Consider the following 22034-nt stretch of genomic DNA (forward strand, 5'->3'; position numbering starts at 1 on the left):
AATCGAATCGCAAAAATTTCTCTTGTCACAGACTAGTTGTTCGGCCAAATCTAGTGAAATTTGATTTCAATCCCATGTTTATCGTTTTTTCGAAACTAAAATCAAGTAAATATTCTCTCATGAGTTTTGAAAGTATAGGATCGCAAACCTATTTAAAAAATTTGTTTGAAATTTTAATTTTATACATATTGGGTTGTGAACCTATGTTTTAAGTTCGCAAACCTAGAAAAGGGAGAATATTTCCTGAACTTGGCTCTAGTTTAAATTCAGAAACCTATGCTTTGAGTTTGCGAACCTAGTGGAGAGAGAAAGGTTCATGAACTCAAATTTACTGAAGTTCGCGAACCTAAATTTTGAATTTCTGAACCTTACTTAGAAAAGCTTCCCCTGACACTTTTTTAACTCAATCCGTGAAATAAAATCTTAGGTTCGTAAAACTAAAGGTACAAAACGTCCAAAAACTTTTTTTTTGTTTTTTTGTAATTGTTGTACTTTCCTTCTTTGTTTTTTAAGTAGACTTTTTTTTCACTCTTAGAAATTATTATTTTAAGCTAATTCTTTTACGAGAAATGTTCTCCCCAAGAATTGATCAAACTTGATATACAAGTTTGAGTCTCAATTCAGGTAGCTTCGAATGCACATGCCTAACTTTAACAGTTTCAAGTTATCTTCGGCAATATTATACTGATGGTAATTGCTTCATTCTTAACTGTTTCAACATTTGGTGTGTGGAACAACGCAAGCGAATTTCTAACTAAAGAAACAATCCTTTTGTACATAAGGATATAACTTAAATTTAACGGCATAGGGTTGGAAAAATCATAACTTACGTTTAAAACACCCTAGCTTTAATATTAATTACTATATATTGAAGACAACATGCAAGGCCAAATATTAATCCCTTACACACTGTGGATCTTGTTGTAAAGTTTGTCTACCAACATCGAAGGTTCTTTGAGAAGTAAGGTGAGACTTTGAAAAACTTCACTTGGAGATTCGTTAATTAAGCACGGGTACATCTACAAATATTCTTTTGATAGCTACGGGACATGTATCTTGATTTGATATGTTATATAATTCTTGTCTATCATATAGGAGTTCATTATATAGGTCCTTCTCTTCTTCTAAAAGGTCATTCAAGAGTTGATTAAAATAGAATATTGGCAGAACTTCAATTCGATTGCGTATAACGCTTATCTATGTCAAATTTGAAGATACCACAAAATTCATTTAGACTTGTTCTAAGATTGATATGCCTATGAGCTATATTGATTATGATTCTCTAGAATATTAAAGAGGTAGACCTAATCTTTTGATTTAAATTCGTCTAAATCTGATGAAATTTTTTTGACACTTTGATTTATCATCTAATTGTAAATTAATTTCTGTCATGTTTGAGGCAGGGCAGCTCTAGACTTGATGAATACGATTATGGAGCAACTCCCAGGCCTGTAAAGAACATCACCAAGAGAGTCAAATGTGTAGGTTCTTGCTTTAATCACGAGGCTTAGGGAAACAACTACAGTATAGTATCCTGGACGGTTCATTCTATCTCAACTATATAAAGTCATTATAGAAGGATAGTGTTTGTAGCGGCTTAATGTACAATGTGTGTTTAAACTGGCGATATCCCAAAGTTATTTTTTACCATTGCAGTTTTCCTCGTTCACAAAATTTTTAGTATATTGCTTTATTTGGTTTCTGCATTATATCGATTTATTTTTTATAGTTAAAGTACAAGCTAGTTGTAGGTTAATCATCCTTGTAATTCAAGAATCTCAATTAGAGATTTTCTAATGATATTGATTGTCTGCTTTTTAAGTTAATTAAAGCTCATGTAAGAAATTATCTATTAGACTTTGAGATGAAAAATTTGGTGGTATGCTTGGTACTCTTCCCTTTTCAAATTTCTATTGCTAGTTAAAGATTGCCTCAAGGTTCGAGTGACGATGAAAAACACGTTAATAGTAAGTTAAGGTTCTCCTAGTTTATATTCATGTTATTTTACTTTTTGAAAATTCAATTAGTCAATGTCAACCTACACAGCAGCAAACTCTTACATGGAACAATGTTGTACCAAAGTCTAGACAAAATCTAAACACCAAACTACTAAAATTCCAACTTTCTTTTATGATTTTGATGTTGGATTCATAAAAGAGTAGTAGGCCTCAAATAATACGCCTAGACCCGAAATTAGGCAGGAAAATAAAGTATTAGCTAAATAAAAGAGGGAAGTAGTACGCAGTGGTTACAAAACAAACGAATTTCAAATTTTCAATAACATGACTTATCAACAACAAACGAATTTCAAATTTTCAATAACAACATGACTTATCAACAAGAACAGTGGCCGACACCATGTCAGAGCACCACCTATACGGTTAAAAAAAACAAAAAAAAAAACGAAAACAATACGAAATTCTGGGCCCTAACAATTTGAGGCTCTGGGTAACAGCCGAGCTGGCCTAGTCCATAAGACGGCTCTGGCCTAGTCCATAAGACATGACAATTGGCATAATTATCACCCAGATGGCTCTTTACAAGAGACAAAATGTTGAAGAGTTCCCTCATCTGTAACAAACAAGAAACTGCAAGTGAGGCAGTTTACCTCAAGAGGTTTGAGTAGTACTGACGCAGAAGGAAGACAACAATATGTAAGAACTTGGATTTGACCTACCTTGAAGTACTGCTCTAAAACCAACTCAGTCCGACCCCTTCTGGTTGGTCAACTTCCCAGAGTTTCTAGCAATAACAACAACATGCTCATGCACAAGAAAAGGGGTCATAAAACACACCATCATACGAGATAAACCATATCAGTGACAAAATACCAACAAACGTCCAAGCTGTAACATAGTGGCGATAACTGTAACATGTAAAGAAATACTACAAGAGATGGCAAAATTTGACAAGACCCCTAAAAAAGTCATCAAAAGTGTGTTCCGTAAGAAGTAACTCAAGTGTCAAAATCCTGATTAATATTTTGAGGGTGGGCCTGCAGTGTAATTTCAATAAAACATGAATACTAAACGAAGAGTCACCTGACACAACATCAAAGAAGATGTTACACAGAAATCTTAAAGCCTGCATGGCCCAATGCCCATACACGTAATGTGTTGTGGCCACGTAACTTAACATTCAGCTCAATACTCTCTAAAACTGTAACCACCTAGTCCTCAACACCGTAAAAATGACCACAAATATGTAGAAACTGGGGAGAAACAATCTACATCTCTAAACCTGCATATTCCTCGGACTGGCAGCTCCTAGTGACATAAGCATCCAACATCATCTTAGCCATCAGTATACATACAAATTTTGACTAAACAAAAGAAAATCTCACCCAAGATATCTGGAGAGAATCCACCATATGTTTACAAAAACTTCTGTGAGCACTCATTCTTCTCCTCATTCAGTATGTATATAGGTAAGAAGGGGAACTGTCGCTACAACTTTAGGTTGTTATGCGGAGTGACAGTAATTGTCTGTTCCATCAACCTACCTGCATCCTTTTCCTCATTCTATAAAACCCGAAAAAGGAAAACAAACTGTTTTTCTAGTTTGACGATCTCTATGCCAAAACGACTGTGCTCAGCTTGATACCCACAAACCTAATTATCCAATACAGATCTATATCTAAAGTAATTTCAAGTTCCTACAACTATTTAATCAAACTCAGCCCAACAAATCAACACAACCAAAAACAAGAAAACACATTAGAAAAGGGTGAAAATGACATAACACATTTTCATCTTCCCTGCATCCGCAGGAATGCAATGAAACAAATGTTGCTTTGAAGATACCCGTAGCAAGCTCTATCAACAAGTGTTCAAAACAGATACGTACAGAGTCAAAATATTAAACGTGGCAAATGTGATCAGGAAAGTGTCTTAGTCTCGTTTATACAGCCGGAACAATTATACAGTTTTCAATTCATTCAATGAATAACAAAAAATGTGATATTTGACAACAATAATCAAAGAATCAACCAAGATATCGTGTTTGCTTGTTTAAGTTTTCACATACCATTCTTGCAGCATATCAATTAAGAGTAACTGATAATGAGTCGGGTCCAGTGAATATTAATTTCGAATTGAATTAATACTTTAAAAAGCTTAAGACCGATCATTTTCAGTGGATCTCAAACAATTCCGGAAAAAAAGAAGACAATCAAACATTTCATATTTTCAAAACCCAAACATTTGCTTGACTACCAAATTCTATAATAGCAAAAGAAAGCCGACTAACCGGCACTAACTGCATATACATTAGGTATGTATTAATAATCCCCATTACCGATTACCTCGCGAAAGTTAATCCTTTGACGCCTTGACAGCTCCCAAAACAGCCTCTATCGTCTCTCGCACCAATTTCATACGTTTCAAATTAATATCAAGCTCCTCCGCATGCAATTTCTTCCATTTTTTCTCAAACTCCTTAACCTTAGAATCACCAATCAATTTCAAACCCTCCTTCGAAAGACACTCTTTCATTCCAAACTTTGGTAAGTTACCCGACATTGGTAAATTAGCAAGCAGCTCCCCCCATTTAGCTTCCACATTATCACCAACAGCAGTTTTCCCAGTGTTTTCCTCCATTTCCTTCATTTTTTTGTAAAGATCACTCCAAATATCTTTCGAAATCAAATACAATCTAATATCATGAGGTTTCTCAAAAACAGGATCCTCATCACCATCGGTATATTTGTTCTTCATGGCATTAAAATATCTAATCTTAAGTTTCTGAATTTTTGGATACAACTGAGTCTTCGTATCAGGAAAGAAATGCAATGATTCTTTAATACCATTAAGAAATTCACCAAGAGCATTAGCAGGGATCCAACCTTTTTCCTTATTCCATGTCTTACCTTTGTTTTTCCAGTCCCTCAAGCCTTCCAAAACCACAATTTCATCCTTTTCGCTCCATACCCTTTCTGCATTGAGCTTTTTTGGCTCTGGTGGTTCAACATTAGGTTTAGATTTAGGTTTTTTGGGGAGCTTATCAGAATCAAAATCAGCTCCATCTCGATGAAATTTCTTCAGTACATCATCAGAATCAGAATCAGACTCATCTACAGCTCCTCCTCTTCCTCTTTTTTCAGCATCTTCTTCTGAAGTTGAAGCACTTGGTGGATTTTCGAGAAAGGGGTTTGGACGCTTCGTCCGAGCCATGAGAAGAAGAGATTTTTGATGGGGTTTGTTTGAGAAGGGAGCGAGACAGAGGGTTTACCCAGAGTCACAGGGTCTTGGATGCTCCTCCACCGCTGTATAGCGAGTGCAAAAAGAGGAAATGAAAGGATTTGTAGGCGTTATTCTTAGGGTTTTGTTGCGGGGTAGGAGACGGATGTGTGTATTCAATGGCATTTGCCGGACCAAAGAGGCTGGTTGAGGGCTTTGGTCCATCTTTTGGCCTTGGAATGTGCTGCTGCTGTCTAATTTTAAGAAACCGGTCATCAAATAGCAATCGACCAAACCCGTTATATTACTGTCCTTATTAATGGCTAGAATGTCCTCCATTTACTAGTCATAATGATTAGACTACAAATAAAGCAAGGTTAGTGATTAGATAAGACTAATAATTTGATTTGTAATTAGCGTTTGAAAATCGAAAATCAAAATTTTTTAAAAAAATTGTTTTTGTTTTAAGAGTGAAGTGGAAGAAGAAATGAAGAGATATCTGAGAAAAACTTCACAATTTAGGTTTTCTCGATCAGAATGAGTGATTAGCAAGATTAATGAGATAGTTGAATCCTTATTTTCAGATAAATAATGAATTTTTAGCTCAAACTCAACCGATGGTCGAATATTATTATGATTTTGAAGAACCAATGGAATATGAATATCATGAAATAAATGCTCAACATAGTGAGGTAGAAAGTAGGATTTTTTTGATTTTTAAAAACCCCAAGTTCATACTGTAAGTCCCCATTCGGTTGGAAAATTGAGTCCACCCAACAGTAAACAAAGCATAGTCTACGGTGAAGAAATTATGGACTCACGTCCATGGGTGGAAAACCCTAACATCTATGCATAAAAACGTTAAATGATATTTAGTACTCTTACAGTGTGGTTTCGGAATCGTATATAAACTCAGGGAAACTTACGATGGGGAACCGCAATGTAGACAGATGATATGGCTGGGTATTTCACTCCGCAGGTAAAATCAGGGTATCATACGGTGTGGAATTCCCGCCGTAGATGGAGTATATGAGGTTTGGTTTTCCTAACTTTGTGTTGGATTTCTCACGTAGTGTTTTCCTTACGTAAGTTCTGTCTATGGTGTCTTTACCACACCGTAGATAGTTTTTTCAGATGTTTCTTCGTCTAATTTTGTGCTATGTTTTCATTTTCATAGCCTGAGCTTATACATGTATCACAGGAGATCAACCCATTGCTGGGGAAGTGTTGTCTGAGGATACGAGTGATCACTATGCCAACGAAGAGATTTTTTTATATCTTTCGGATACATTGAAATCTTTTATATATATATATATATATATATATATATATATATATATATATATATAATTTTTCAACATGTTTATGTTTTCCTTCTGAATGACCTGCATCCTCGACTAATGAAACCCTAAATATTTTATTCATTGCGTCTGATTACCATCATCTCATGATTTAAATTTTTAATTGATCCACTAATTATTCTTAATTCCTGTTTTAGGATTTATTCCTTGTTTTCTATCCTAAACCTGATTGGGAGGAACTAGATATTTGCAGAAGCAGTTATAGCGATTCGTTCTGTTTCTTTTCTTGGTGCTTGAGATTTGTCTCAAGATATATTGTCAAAAGAAGAAGATTCACAAAAGATTAAACAAATAATTCTCAATGGTCTGGCTCATCCTCGATTTATACAAATCGGGTGGATATTTTCTCTCTTCTAAATCACCCAATTCATCACTCTTTGATTGCAGTGATATCCTCTTTTTTGTAAACCAAGAACTGTTTTAAAATCATAAAGCATTACCAACTCTAATCCCAAGTATTTCTTGACTAGTTTAAAACTTAATTCCTAGTACCTCCTTAAACTCAAGTATAATTTCAATCATATTTATATGTCAATCAAAAACCAATACCTCCTCTTACAAATTTCTACTGTCTAAAGTATCCTTAAAAGTAGAGTTGAGAGAAAATCCACCCATATATCATACTCTTCTATTAATCCTTAACTTGTTATTACCCGAAATCAATCAAATCGCTTTCAATTCCAACAATATTGACATACTCGCAACAAACCTTCATAAAAAAATTGCAACATTACTCAAAGAACCACAAAGCATGTTACTTTACAAGTAAGAGAAAGATTAGTAGAATTTTATGGTCTCATTGGCCATATCTGTAGAGAAGATATTCAAGTCATCATGGCAGCATCCAGTTTTGCTATAAGAAAAAGACGGGGAGATGAAAATAAAGTTGTAATTATAAACAAAAACAGAAGGAATGTTTTCATCTTTAGAATCAAAAGCAGGGAAGTCTTTCAGAGAATCTTAAGGGGAAAATCATATTTCGCTAGTAGCCATCTACTTGTGCCATGGAAATATCACATGAGTGTTCAACATGATATATTTTACTTTGAAGTATTCTTTATTGAGTTTAGATTAAGAACTGATTTACAAAGAGATAATATTGCTCTCATGGTAGCTTCCTCAGCTGGTGAACTAGTTTCAGTTTACAACAAAGGTGCAATATGAGTAGTTAAAACAAAAATTAGAGTGATGTGAGTTTACCTCTAGTTAGAAAAGTTCTCCTTATTAGGCTTTCCAACAACAACATGTGGACACTGTTATGTATTAAACCAGAATGAAAGCTATTGCGAAATGATTTCAATAATCTGTTGGCTTACAATTCTGTATTATCTCTCAAATATGTTAATATTTTGGTGATTAGGAAGAAAATGGTGAAGACAACAATGAAATTCAAAAGGAGCAGAATGATATAGTAGTTCAGAATCAGCAAGAAAATGTAAGTCAAGTTGCAAATATTCAAAATCATGAAGGAAATATCTTATAAAATAATCAAGTTTCTCAAAACTCTACTTCAAGTGATAGATATGATGAGGAGAAATAAACCCTTCAAACTCTCTAGTTTCTTCTCAATCCTTTTATTCTACTTAATTTCTAGTTTCTTACATAGTGACACAAGACAAATTCTTCATCAACGGTGAAAAGACGAGGGTATCCAAATACACCATAATCTTTTTGTTTCCACCTATAAGTCCTCTTACCAAGTGTGATCGTCTATGGAAAAAGTCGAGACAATACAACAAGTTCGGTATTCACGCTTTCTGTGATTGTCTATGGATACGAGATCGAGACAGCACGACAACCAAAATGTAATACTTGATAATATGTTCGGACTTAACCAAACTCTATAGGATCACTATCAAGTATAACCAAGTTAACATAAAGTGCAATTTACTTTAAATTATATAAACAAATATAATTGCGGAAAATAAAAGTAAATCACACAGTAAGATTTTGTTAACGAGGAAAACTGCAGGTGCAGAAAACGTTGGGACCTAGTCCAGAATTGAATACTCTCAGAATTAAGAAGCTATAAAAAATCTAAACCAACTTCGTATAGTTGATACCAAGCAACTACCCCTAGTTCACTTAGTTTTCTCAATATCCCTGCGCTTCCGACTTCGAAGGTCACTCACTGGCACATTCCTTTGGATCGTATTCCAAACAGTAAAGGAACAACAAATATGTTTGGTAACAACTCTATTGATTCTTTCAAGATAAAGATTTCTCAAGTCATATGCAAAGGCCCTTCTGTTTAATCTAATAAACTCCTTTGCCTGGTTAGATCAATGTATCCAATAACTACAAAAGCAGTTAAGTTTAGATTTGCAATTAATCAGTATAGATCTCAACGAAAAACTATAAAGTGATGCCGATCTCAAACAACTAATCAATCGAATAAATCCGATTCTAGTTGGATCCCAGTTGATAAAGGTTTGTGCACACACAAAGATATGAGAACTAATAAGAAATCTTCTTCGTCTTCAAATCTTCTTTAATCTTCAATAATAACCAGCACAACACCACTTGAATCTCTTGTGATCAATCACACACAGAACAGAGTCTGTTAACAATGGATTATCACAAGATATCTTTAGAACTAATAACAGTTCTAAAGATCCCGTCGATACTCCGATCTAGTTTGAATGAATCTTCTATCCGAAGAGAAGATTCTCAAGAATAAACAAATTAGGTGCAATCAAAATTTCAACAATCGTCAGCCAATCAAATCAATCGAAAGCTAATAATACTGCAATTATCTAGTTTCCCACCAACGGTACTCGTAGAGATTCTTGGTCCCATAGAAGACTTTAAACGAGCGACCATAATAAATTTCACCTAATTAGGATACTTTCCCCTCCGAATAGACGGCTCTACCAGAAACAACAAGAAATGAAGTTTGCCTTCCTCTTAGGATAGTTTGCTAGAAAGGTAAACTTAGGTATTTATAGACCAAGGACGTTTGGACACCAAGGAATTTCCAAAACCAAAAATATTCTCAAGATTTGTAATGAATTGAAAAATTCGGTTTTCCTAATTCCAATAAATGCTTGTCCAGAATTTTCGAAATCTCTCAATAGAAAATCTCCAATTGTTAAATGCACATTACTAATTTTTATTCTCTAGAGATATGCATTTAATTGCTGGTAATTAAAGCATATAAAACCAAAAACCTTAATTGAAAGATTCTCAGTTTATTTCGGTGCAGGATCTCCTTGAGTACTAAGGAATATCTTTGAACAATAAATCATAAGAGATATTGTACGTGTTCAATGTATGTTGACATCTTTTCACTGTAAATCCTTATTCATATTTACATGGACTTACATTCTTGGAATCGGTTATACAACACTTCCAAACAAGTTTAGAATTGGTTGACCTGTATTCCAAGATAACTATGTGATTGATCAAATCAAATCATATACATGGGTTCTGTCGGTTATACCAATCACTAGTATCAGTTATACCTTAATATGGAAATACTTGTGATCGGTCACACAAGTTACAGGACCGGTTACAGCAGTTACGAGGATCAGTTCCATATTTCCATGGTATTGCTTGTGATCGGTCACACCAGTTACCATGATCGGTTCAAAAGATAAGTGTTATACTTCATAGTCTAATTCCCTAATACTATGATCATACAATTATGGCAATGTCATCTCACTAGAATATTATACAATATGTACACTATATATAGCTTCGCAGTTATGTTTTAAATATAGCACGACTTGAAAGATACGTTAGGAATGAAACAATTCAAGTCAATATTATTAATCTCAGGTAGAAGGATGATGTCGTCGTAGTAGTTCGCTACTTATTCACTTTCTTCAGGTCTTCGGAGTGTTACTTGTACGTGAAAGAGCGTGGGTCTAACAACCACACTTAATATATCGGTTAGCAATCTGTATGGACGAACTCCAATATACTTTCAAGAGAACCAACTAGACAGTTAGACTCAATCTTAATAAAAGTATATTCAAGTGATGTATCTCAATTTCTCAATTCAATCTGCAATCAAACAAATAGGAATTTGAGAGCCCGATTGAATATAAAAAATAACTTGGACGGTATCGAAAACCAACATCCAAGTGTCAATAAATTTAATCAACAACCAAAGGTTGGATTCAAAATTGATTGAACTTATGCACAACCTGTGATTTTTCAATTATACAAACAAATATAATGCGGAAAAGAATTAACACAGACACCAGAAATTTTGTTAACGAGGAAACTGCAAATGCGGAAAAACCCCGGGACCTAGTCCAGATTTTAACACCACATTGTATTAATCCGCTACAGACACTAGCCTACTCCAAGTTAACTTCGGACTATAATGTAGTTGAGCCTTAACCAATCTCACAATGATCAAGGTACAGTCGCGTTCCTTACGCCTCTGAATCCCAAGAAGACTCTGCGCATTTGATTCCCTTAGATGATCTCACCCACAACTAATACTTCCTATGACCCAAAGTTAAAGACTTGATACACCAATCTGTCTCACACAGAAAAGTCTATTGAATAGATAAATCTGTCTCACACAGAAATACCTATGAGTTTTTGTTCTGTATTTTGATAAATCAAGGTGAACAGGAACCAATTGATACACCATACTTATATTCCAGAAGAACAGCCTAGTAATATCAACCACCTCACAATAATCTTAATTGTATGGTAGCGAAACAAGATATTGTGGAATCACAAACGATAAGACGAAGATGTTTGTGACTACTATTTATCTTGCCTATCAGAGATTAAATCTCGAGAGAATCTTAGAGAAGATAGTACTCAATTACGATATAAAACAACAAGATCATAACATGCAACTACAGAAAAAATAGTTGGGTCTGGCTTCACAATCCCAATGAAGTCTTCAAGTCGTTAACCTACTGGGTTTTGGAAAAATCTAAGGTTAAAAGAGAATCGACTCTAGTCGCAACTGGTATCACACAAGAGATGCGGGGATTAGGTTTACCAGTTGCTATAGTTCTCCCTTATATATTCCTCAAATCAGGGTTGCAATCAATATTATCTTGGTAATAAAGCATTCAATATTCATCGTTATATGAAAACCTGATTATACCCAAGCTAATATCTTTCAACCGTTAGATCGAACTTAACTTGTTATACACAAATGAAAAGTGACTTCATTTTAGATATGAGTAACTGTACCTAAACATGTGCACCTTTATTGGCTCAACAATAGTGAACCGAAGTTAGATATGTGCACTTTCATATAAACCTTATTCATCTTAACTATAACTAGTTCAAATGACTCAAATGAAACTAGTTATAGAGTTGTTCAATTGTTTACATTCTCGTATAAGTATACAATACACAATTGAAGCAAAATCGATTTTGATTCACATGAATCAATTCATGAACATTATAGCCACGGTTTGCAAAAGATTGCATTCCTTAATATATAAATGTATTAGTTCATGGGAAAACCGAGTTTAGAACATAACTACTCAAGTATGCAAACGGGTACACATACCTAAGTGGCCGGAATTCATACTAAGTTCTCGAACTTTCACTAAACCAACCAGTACGCATACTGGTATGCATACCATGGTTCCCGGACTTGGAATAACATGCAATCGTTAGCATACTAGTACGCATATGGTGTTATATCCAATCATGGTTATTTTTTCTAAACACCCATTTCAATCATTGAAACATTCTTAGAAGACAACAATAGCTGTATCACTCAAACTATGAGCTTCGAATCAATTTTCAAGTCATCGAATGATCAATACGAAACATTCCGAGTCTACATCAAATGACTCTCTCACACAAATCATGTAAGATGTTACAAGGCGATTTTCACATGATCATATTTTAACTTTCGTCAAGAATATAAGATGACCTTGTTTAAAGCGAAAACTTACAAACATATTTATAGAAATTTGTAAGAGAGTTAAACTTAGCTCGAAATATCAAATGTGTATAATCGAAGTCTATATAGCTATAGGAATTTTGCCTCAAATAGGAGATAGAGTAGATAGACTTTTGAGTGATAGATGAGTTCAAGTCTCCACATAGATTTTGTTGATGAAGTTCCACAAGCTCCCCTTAGTAGTTCTTCGTCTTCAATTGATGAAAGTCGTGAAGTCTAATGCTTAACTACACTTTCTATCCTAATCCGAGACTTAGCTATAAGTAGACTAGAAATCAAGACATAGTTTTGGAAACTAAACTTGACAAACAAGCTTGAGATAGCAACGTTTACGAGTTCGACCGAGCATTGCTCTAAAAATCTCCCCCTTTGTCAATTTTGGTGAAAAAACTATCAATACATATGGATTACAAAATGAATAAACTTTGTAGCTTCTCATCCAAATGCTTGATTTCCTTGGTTCTTCAACATTACTCGAAATCTTCGTCACTTCCAAGTACTCCAGTGATTCTGAAAGTGTTCAAATCAACATCATTGTTGTTGAAGATCCATATCCATAGCAATGAGAAAACAGTAGCTCTCAACCATTGTTATACAGTGTCATAGTATTATTACACAGCATCAAAGTACAATGGTATCACAAATTTGACAACAATACTATGGTGATATGTATCACTCCTCTTTAGTCAATACTTCATCTTAGATGAAAAACACTCCCCCTTACATAATGATCCGCAAACCATATGTATTTGTAGTGTGAACTACACATCAATATAAATTGGCAAAGGTACGAAAACTAGTGGGATCATAATGAAATTCTCATAGAGATACTTCATGACTAAAACAGAACATATCAACTTTGTTTAGATGCCATCATATAGTCGAAACTAAATGCATTCATCAAGGAGTTAATAGAGATACAAGAAAACTCCTACAATATTCCACAGCCGCACTTCCCGCAAAGATTTGGAAATTAAGCATAAGCTCGAATAAAAACTCTCCCCCATAAAATGTCATTCCCAAAAGAACAACAAGAGCGACCTTACTTTTGCAAGAAAAGAAGGATTTCTTTGGGCATTAACAAATCACATGAAACATGAATTTGTATCCCGATAACTCAATTAAGTTAACCACAAGAAGACACATGATTAATTTAACCGGAAATGCTAAACATCAGAGAACTTATGGAGCCACATAGTACTTTCACATAGAAGTGGATCAGTAAAAGATCAATACTGCGGAATATTCAAAGATTCATTCTATTTTTCATCAATATTTGCATAAATACATATAATAGACTTAATCTTTGCAATCAAAAGTTCATCCTATCTTCCATCAATATTTGCATAATGACACAATAGGCTTAACTTTTGACATATATGCGACAATCATATTTAACGGACGCAAACACACATATCTCGTAACACTTTTTGCAATATATATAACTAAAACGGATTAATACTGCAAAATATTCTTCGAAAAAAACTTTAGAATTTAAATAAATAAATATGAAAACATTGCAAGATGAAAAACGTTGGCAATAGCTATGTGTTCTCACAATAATTGCTATTCCAAACCCTAGTTATCCTTCTTAAAACACAAGAATAAATTCTCATAAGAAGTTTCGTAGACATTAAGACATTTGAAATATTATTTATCGTCCCCGAACTCCTTGTCGTCAACAACCATTGGAACATAAGGTTCATGAAGATATGAGTCAATTCCAACAAACCTTCTTGACTGATGCCGAACCAGAGCTTCTGAATTTCAAGAGTCCTAAAAACAATAGCCTTTATTTGCAGTATTTCCTTTATTGTTTCCTTCAACTCTTCAAGAACACTAGAAAACTTCTGAAGATTTGAAGGGATAACCCTTGGTTTCGTCACATTCCTCCTTTTTCTTTTCATGAAAGATGGTACCAGAGATACATTTTTTTTTCATGATTGATGTCTTAACAATCATACTAACATATTTTCCTTCAGAAGTCATAATGCTTGGAGCCTCCATACAAATATGGGTTTGTGAGAGAAATTCGCGAAGCAAGCTCTACAAGCAAACTTGTTTTAAAAGAGATTTTTAGGGAAGGAAAAAGGAATGTAGGGTTACAAAACCTTTATACAGCTAAAAGGTTTCACGTACGCACAACTGATCACAACTTTAAGAAGCCAGAACTATCAATTTTAACCCTCTTTTTAATAATCAAACAGGGTAACCTTTTTCAATATCAATTATATGAAAAAGTATTCTGTTAGAGCATTGCTCGGTCTAACTCGCATGCGTTGATATCTCAAGCATGTTTGTCAATGTTAGTGATCAAAACTATAAGTGTTGATTTCTAGTCTACTATATCTAAGTCTCGGACTAGGATATAAAGTGTAGTTGAGCTCAAGAACTCCATGGCGGATCATCATACAAGACGAAGAACTACTCAAGGAACTGGTGGAACTTCATCGACTAAAAGGTATGTGGAGACTTGAATTTATCTATTGATAGACGCATTTATGTGTCTATTTTGATCCCAATTATCTATTTTGTTAATGCTCATTTTGTACTTATTTTGGCTTTTTATGTATTTGTAGGTGTTTATGGAGAAATAAGCTTTTGCGGCGGAAATTGGCTCGAAAAGCGAGATTTGCGCTCGTGGGAGAAAACTACTAAAAGTACCCCTCATTTGTACGAGGGGCAGCTCAATTGCTAAGGGGAACCCTAAATACTATTTACACCCACCTACTATCAGCACCCTCTCAGCGGATAAGGGGCACCATCTTCTACATTTGAATTCTGAAGTTTTGGCGGGAAATACGTTCTTCACGTACAGAATTTAGGGTTTGATTTCTAAACGATTTTGGAGAGATTCAATCACTCTATTCTATTGGGGTGGGATTGAGTGGAAAAAATAGGGCATGTATAGGTGTTCGTTTCAACTAACTTGGACCAGATCATTGGGAATTTGAAGAAAGAGAGTCTCGGGTTTTGATGAGTTCACCGGCGAGATTTTTTTCAGGCGAGAGTTGGTGGAGATTTCTTGCTGGATATTGGTTGCATAAGCTTGATTTGGGCCTGGTTTGATCAAACAGGACTGGAAGGTGTTGCGGATTCGATGAAATAGGAAGTTTACATGAACTTCTCATTAAACAGGGAGTTGGGTAATACTCGGGTTTGTTTAGGTTGATTATGTGCAGTACGTGCGGCATGGAGAGGAGATATTATGATTACATCCAATAAGGAAAGTAGACAATCTGGAGCACGTGTTTGAGAACTAAAAGAAAGAAACAAATCTCGTATATTTGATGATTTCGTAAGGGAGTAAAGTTACGGGATATTATGGCAAGTACGTGAGATAAAGGGAGAATATCTTCCCTGTTGGATTGAGTTTACATTTGGAAAGAGTTTTTGTGAGAAGGTACTCTGTTTTAACGCGTAAAGAATAAAGAAAAAAAGGAAATATCCCGGTGACTTGAAGAGAAGAAAAAGGGCAAAGATTCTCGGGATTTATTCGCCTGCTGTGTATAAAAGCCTTGCTGGGAAGTCATAAGGGGGAGTCGAGGGTTTGGGGTAGCTTTAGAGCTAGAAAGAATCGCTGCAGAGAAGATTGCAGGCGAGTTCTGCTGCTGCTGAAGAAGAAGGAGACGAAGAACATTGGACGACGACAAACAGTCGCATATTATATTATACATATGTCGTTCTTATACAGTCTAAAAAATTGTAACAGTGATTTCTGCAACGACCATTTAATGTTGCAGATTCTCTGTGTTATTATTTTTCTTCAATACAAACACCTTTTGAGCCATGTTTCATTCTTTTGAGCGTGTTTTGGGCATGATGAGCTAAACCCCAACACTGGGATGACGGAGGAAGCCATTCTCTACGCGTGTGGTAAATCTATTTAATCCCTTTATGACTTTTGCACTATTTTAAATTGATTCATGATTTTTCTTAATTGATTGTGATTTTGTTTGATGACTTATGCTTGGTCTTATTATTTTTGATACGGCATGCTTGTGATTTACAGTCAATCTTTTAAAAATCTACCTTGGCAAAGAATAAAGAGTCAATATTTATTATTTTATGAGCTATAATTGTTTGGAATTGATAGTTGAACCACATGAATATGAGAATTGGTGGAATCTTGAGTCTCAGTACCTCTCGATATTTGTGACAACCTTGTATATATATTTTCCTTGTTTTTAGTGTTTTCTTAAATCAAACCTTTACAATCCCGAGTTGAACGAACTTTACTACCACTATAAAAACAACATCAATTTTTGGCGCCGCCGACGCGGACTTGTATTTAGGTCTAGGTTTTAGGTTTTGTATATTTATTTTATTATTTTATATATTTTTTGTTCTTTTTTACGTCTTTGGTATTTTTGTTTTTGTTGTGCAGGATTGACTCGAAGCTAAAAGTGGAAAGTCGAACTTGCCAAAAAAGGAGAAAACCGAAGATATTATTTTTGTTAGTTTTTCTCTATTTCTTTTGGATTTGTATATTATTGTTTGTTTATTTTTTAGTATTTTTTGTTATTATTATTAAAAAAAAAATACACGTGCACACACCAATTGCATCGTCAGACTACCGACTTTAGGAAAACTCGTGGATTAGTAAGCTGAACCCGTGCCTTGGGCCTTATGGGAGTTACCAGCTGAAAGTCCACAAACCTCAGCCTAGTACATTTGGGTATATTTTGCTGTAGGTAACCTGAGCTTACCCATTTTATTCAACCTTGCATTTGCACGTGCACAATATAATGTCGAACTGGTATTACAATAGCCAATACAATGAATATCCGACTGATTTCCAAAATGGACATTATTATTTTTATGACCACAGTGTGAATAGTGGTCGGGAACGCCAACCTTTTCGAGGTTATGGTTCATACCAGAGTGATCCCAATTACTATTCGCACACCCACCAGTCATACGAGCAAAACGATCCCTCTATTTCTCTAGAAGAGGCTCTCAAGAGTTATACTTCATTTGTGAAGAAAACCTGTAACATTCTTCCAGACGAGCAGTCAACAAAGATGTCTCTAGAAGAGACTCTTCAGCAATTTACTGAGAGTACAAATAGGATTGTGGAAAAATTGTCTCAAGATAGTCTTAATTTTCAATACAGCGTTTTCAATAGTACCCTTGAAAATGAGTATAGTTATTTGCATAATCCAGATGACGAGGTTATAATTGGCAACACTAGTTTAGATGAGGTTCAACCATTTTCATGTTATTATAATGATGATTATGATGAGGACAGTGTTGATGAAGAATCAGATACATATAGGAATAATGATCAGGAATTTGTTACTCCAACTGAGATTTATAATGATAATATTATTTCTAGTTCAAATACCAATAATTTTAATAATTATTCACCTATTCAAAAGGACGAGGATTTGACTAGAGATACCACTGTTTTAGACGATGTAGTATTTCCTTATGATTACGAAGCCGATGATGGTTTAGAGGAGCGGGTTTATCCTGAGAATACTGTTTCCGGGTCTAGCGATTTAGAAATATCAGTCTTAGAAAAATAATATGAACTCGTCGAAATGAGTGAGGATGTACCAGACTTAGAAGAATCAATTGACCATTTTCAGGAATCTGATGACCTAGAAATTAGGGAAGTTGTGACTAGTCTTTCTAGAGACACTGAAATCTCTAAGTTTGGGGGTGATTATCATTCTCCATGTGCTTTAACTCTTAGAAAGGTCCCTCACTTGGGACTTGACATATGTGCCTCAACCATTTTAAAAAATTATCTTCATACACGTTTTCCTGAGCCTAGTGATGTCCATAAGGAAGTTCAGTTGTTAGAAACCCATCCTATGGTTGATGTGGTTAGCCAAGGATATGATACCCAGATTGATTTTGTTTTCCCACCAAAAAATTTTCTTCCAAATGTGGGAACGTATAAGTTTCAAATGTGTCATTAAGTTCTGAGACTAAACCTAAACATTTTAGGAAAATGGAAATGACAAATTTGCTTAAGAATGACCACCACTTTCATTGCGGTCAACTCTTTGAGTCAAATATGATTGACTATGAGGATCCTCAATTATTCAGATGTTTGCGGGTGAAAACAGTTTCTGCTGATTTTGGTAATTTCGAGTGTGTGGGTGATGAACGAGTCTAAACCCTAAACAATGCACTGCAAAGGAGTACTTTGATTCGAGAGATAAATATGTACAAATCCGGCCTAAACCAAGAAATGGCCGTTCCAGACTTGCTTCGGTCGCAAAGTGAAGGAGAAGGGTTGTTGTAGGGAGGGAAGCGAAGAGAGTGTTGAGACCAGAATAGTTGATTCGGGAAGAGTAGTTGTTTGACGACTTGTATTAGAAAGTGGAAAGCTAACATATGGGAGAGCTAACAAGTGATTTCTGAGTGTTGTATTCTCCTGACCAAAAGTTGTACTTTGGTGGAAATAGGTGAGACCTATTTATACAAGTCGCAACGAAACGTATCCTGGTTCCATAAGAAGTGAAAACAATTGAGTAAATGGAAGAAAGCGGTAACGGGTAATGCCTGGAAATGTTGTTTCCATAATGAAGGAAACGTTTCACCATTACTTCTTGTATTTACTAATCACCTCACTCTTATGACACTTTCTTGTGACGGGCGTAGTGTACGCCGCATGCTGTAAACCGCCAGACCAATACCCTGATGAGCATCCCCAGTTTGTGACATGTTTTGATCTCTCGAGCATTTTTGTGGAAAACGTGTAGCATGTTGCTGTTTTTTGGAAAGTTAAGATTGAGAGGCTTGCCGGTTCGGTGGTGACCTTCGACGGTCGATATTTTGCATCTTGAGAGGAAGGTTAGCCGTTGATTGTTGCAACCTTCCATTTGGCAGCCAGCGGCTTGGAGGCATGGATGACATGGCTTTGGCGTGGCCAAATTAGGGATTTGGCATCGTGGCCAAATTAGGGTTTTGGAACCGTGGCCAAGAGTTGGCACCGTAGACAAAAGATTGCCACAATTGGTTTGGTGGCAAGTTTGTACGGCTGAGATCTGCATCTCAAGAGGAAGGATAACCTTTGATTGTTGCAACCTTCCGTTTGAAAGCCAACGGCATATAGGCATGGCCGGCATGGCTTTGGCAGGTTTTAGGCGCGGCCAAACTAGGATTTTGGCATGGTTTAGGCACAGCCAAAATTAGGGTTTTGGCATAGGGCCAGAAGTTTCCACGCGTTTGGTGGCGAACTTGTACGGCTGAGATTTGCATCTAAGAAGGAGGGGTCGCCGTTGATTGTTGCAACCCTTCGTTTTGGCAGCCACCAGCATAGAGGCATGGCCGGCATGGCTTTGGCAGGTTTTAGGCGCGGCCAAGCTAGGATTTTGGCATGGTTAAGGCGCGGCCAAAATTAGGGTTTTGGCATAGTTTAGGCGCGACCAAAATTAGGGTTTGGCATTGGGCCAGAAAGTTCCACGCGTTTGGTGGCGAACTTGTACGGCTGAGATTTGCATCTCAGAAGGAAGGGTGGCTGTTGATTGTCACAACCCTTCGTTTTAGCATCCAGTGGCATAGGGGCATGGCCGACATGGCTTTGGAAGGTTTTAGGCGCGGCCAAGCTAGGATTTTGGCGTGGTTTAGGTGCTGCCAAAATTAAGGTTTTGGCATAGTTTAGGCGCGGCGAAAATTAGGGCTTGGCATTGGGCCATAAGTTGCCACGCGTTTGGTGGAGAACTTGTACTGCTGAGATTTACATTTCAGAAAGAAGGGCGGCCGTTGATTGTTGCAACCCTTCGTTTTGGCAGCCAGCGGCATAGAGGCATGGACGACATGGCTTTGGCAGGTTTTAGGCACGGCCAAGCTAGGATTTTGGCATGGTTTAGGCGCAGCCAAAATTAGGGTTTTGGCATAGTTTAGGCGCGGCCAAAATTAGGGCTTGGCATTGGGCCAGAAGTTGCCACGCGTTTGGTGGCGAACTTGTTCGGCTGAGATTTGCATCTCAGAAGGAAGGGTGGTCGTTGATTGTTGCAACCCTTCGTTTTGGCAGCTAGCGGCATAGAGGCATGGCCGGCATGGCTTTGGCAGGTTTTAGGCGCGGCCAGCTAGGATTTCGGCATGGTTTAGGCGCGGCCAAAATTAAGGTTTGTGCATAGCTTAGGCGCGGCCAAAATTAGGGCTTGGCATTGGGCCAGAAGTTGCCACGCGTTTGGTGGCGAACTTGTACGGCTGAGATTTGCATCTCAGAAAGAAGGGTGGCTATTGATTGTTGCAACCCTTCGTTTTGGAAGCTAGCGGCATAGAGGCATGATCGGCATGGATTTGACAGGTTTTAGGCGCGACCAAGCTAGGATTTTGGCATGGTTTAGGCGCGACCAAAATTAGGGTTTTGGCATAGTTTAGGCGCGGCCAAAATTAGGGCTTGGCATTGGACCAGAAGTTTCCACGCGTTTGGTGGCGAACTTGTACGGCTGAGATTTGCATCTCAGAAGGAAGGGTGGCTGTTGATTGTTGCAACCCTTTTTTTTGGCATCCAGCGGCATAGAGGCATGTCCGGCATGGCTTTGGCGGGTTTTAGGCGCGGCCAGGCTAGGATTTTGGCATGGTTTAGGCGCAGCCAAAATTAAGGTTTTGGCATAGTTTAGGCGCGGACAAAATTAGGGATTGCCATTGGGCCAGAAGTTGCCACGCGTTTGGTGGCAAACTTGTACGGCTGCGATTTTCATCTCAGAAGGAAGGGTGGCCGTTAATTCTTGCAACCCTTCGCTTTGGAAGCCAGCGGCATAGAGGCATGATCTGCATGGCTTTGGCAAGTTTTAGGCGCGTTCAAGCTAGGATTTTAGCATGGTTTAGGCGCGGCCAAAATTAGGGTTTTGGCATAGTTTAGGCGCGACCAAAATTAGGGCTTGGCATTGGGCAAGAAGTTGCCACGCGTTTGGTGGCGGACTTGTACGGCTGAGATTTGTATATCATAAGGAAGGGTGGTCGTTGCTTGTTGCAACCCTTTGTTTTGGCATCCAGCGGCATGGCCGGCATGGCTTTGGAGGGTTTTAGGCGCGTCCAATCTAGGATTTTGGCATGGTTTAGGCGTGGCCAAAATTAAGGTTTTGGCATAGTTTAGGCGCAGCCAAAATTAGGGCTTGGCATTGGGCCAGAAGTTGCCACGCGTTTGGTGGCAAACTTGTACGGATGAGATTTGCATCTCAGAAGGAAGGGTGGTCGTTGATTCTTGCAACTCTTCGTTTTGGCAGCCAGCGACATAGAGGCATGATCGACATGAATTTGGCAAGTTTTAGGCGCGGCCAAGATAGGATTTTGGCATGGTTTAGGCGCGGCCAAAATAAAGGTTTTTGCATAGTTTAGGCGCGACCAAAATTAGGGCTTGGCATTGGTCCAGAAGTTGCCACGCGTTTGATAGCGAACGTGTACGGCTGAGATTTGCATCTCAGAAGGAAGGGTGGCCGGTGATTGTTGCAACCCTTCGTTTTGGCAGCCAGCGGCATAGAGGCATGGCCGGCATGGATTTGGCAGGTTTTAGGCGCGGCCAAGCTAGGATTTTGGCATGGTTTAGGCAAGACCGAAATTAGGGTTTTGGCATAGTTTAGGCGCGGCCAAAATTAGGGCTTGGCATTGGGCCAGAAGTTGCCACGCGTTTGG

General features: G+C 37.1%; 1 protein-coding gene across 1 annotated transcript; it reads right to left on the reverse strand.

Moving 5' to 3' along the window:
* Positions 1–2427: 2427 nt before the first annotated feature.
* LOC113355895 (probable transcription factor At1g11510) lies at positions 2428–5325 on the reverse strand. Its single transcript, XM_026598867.1, has 2 exons — positions 2678–5325; positions 2428–2571 (listed from the first exon to the last, which is right to left on the reverse strand). Exon 1 carries the CDS (start codon positions 5169–5171, stop codon positions 4314–4316), a length of 858 nt encoding a protein of 285 aa, XP_026454652.1. The 5' UTR covers positions 5172–5325; the 3' UTR covers positions 2428–2571; positions 2678–4313.
* Between the last annotated feature and the right edge of the window lie 16709 nt (positions 5326–22034).

This window comes from Papaver somniferum, chromosome 3 (assembly GCF_003573695.1).
Source record: "Papaver somniferum cultivar HN1 chromosome 3, ASM357369v1, whole genome shotgun sequence".
Lineage (NCBI taxonomy): Eukaryota > Viridiplantae > Streptophyta > Magnoliopsida > Ranunculales > Papaveraceae > Papaver > Papaver somniferum.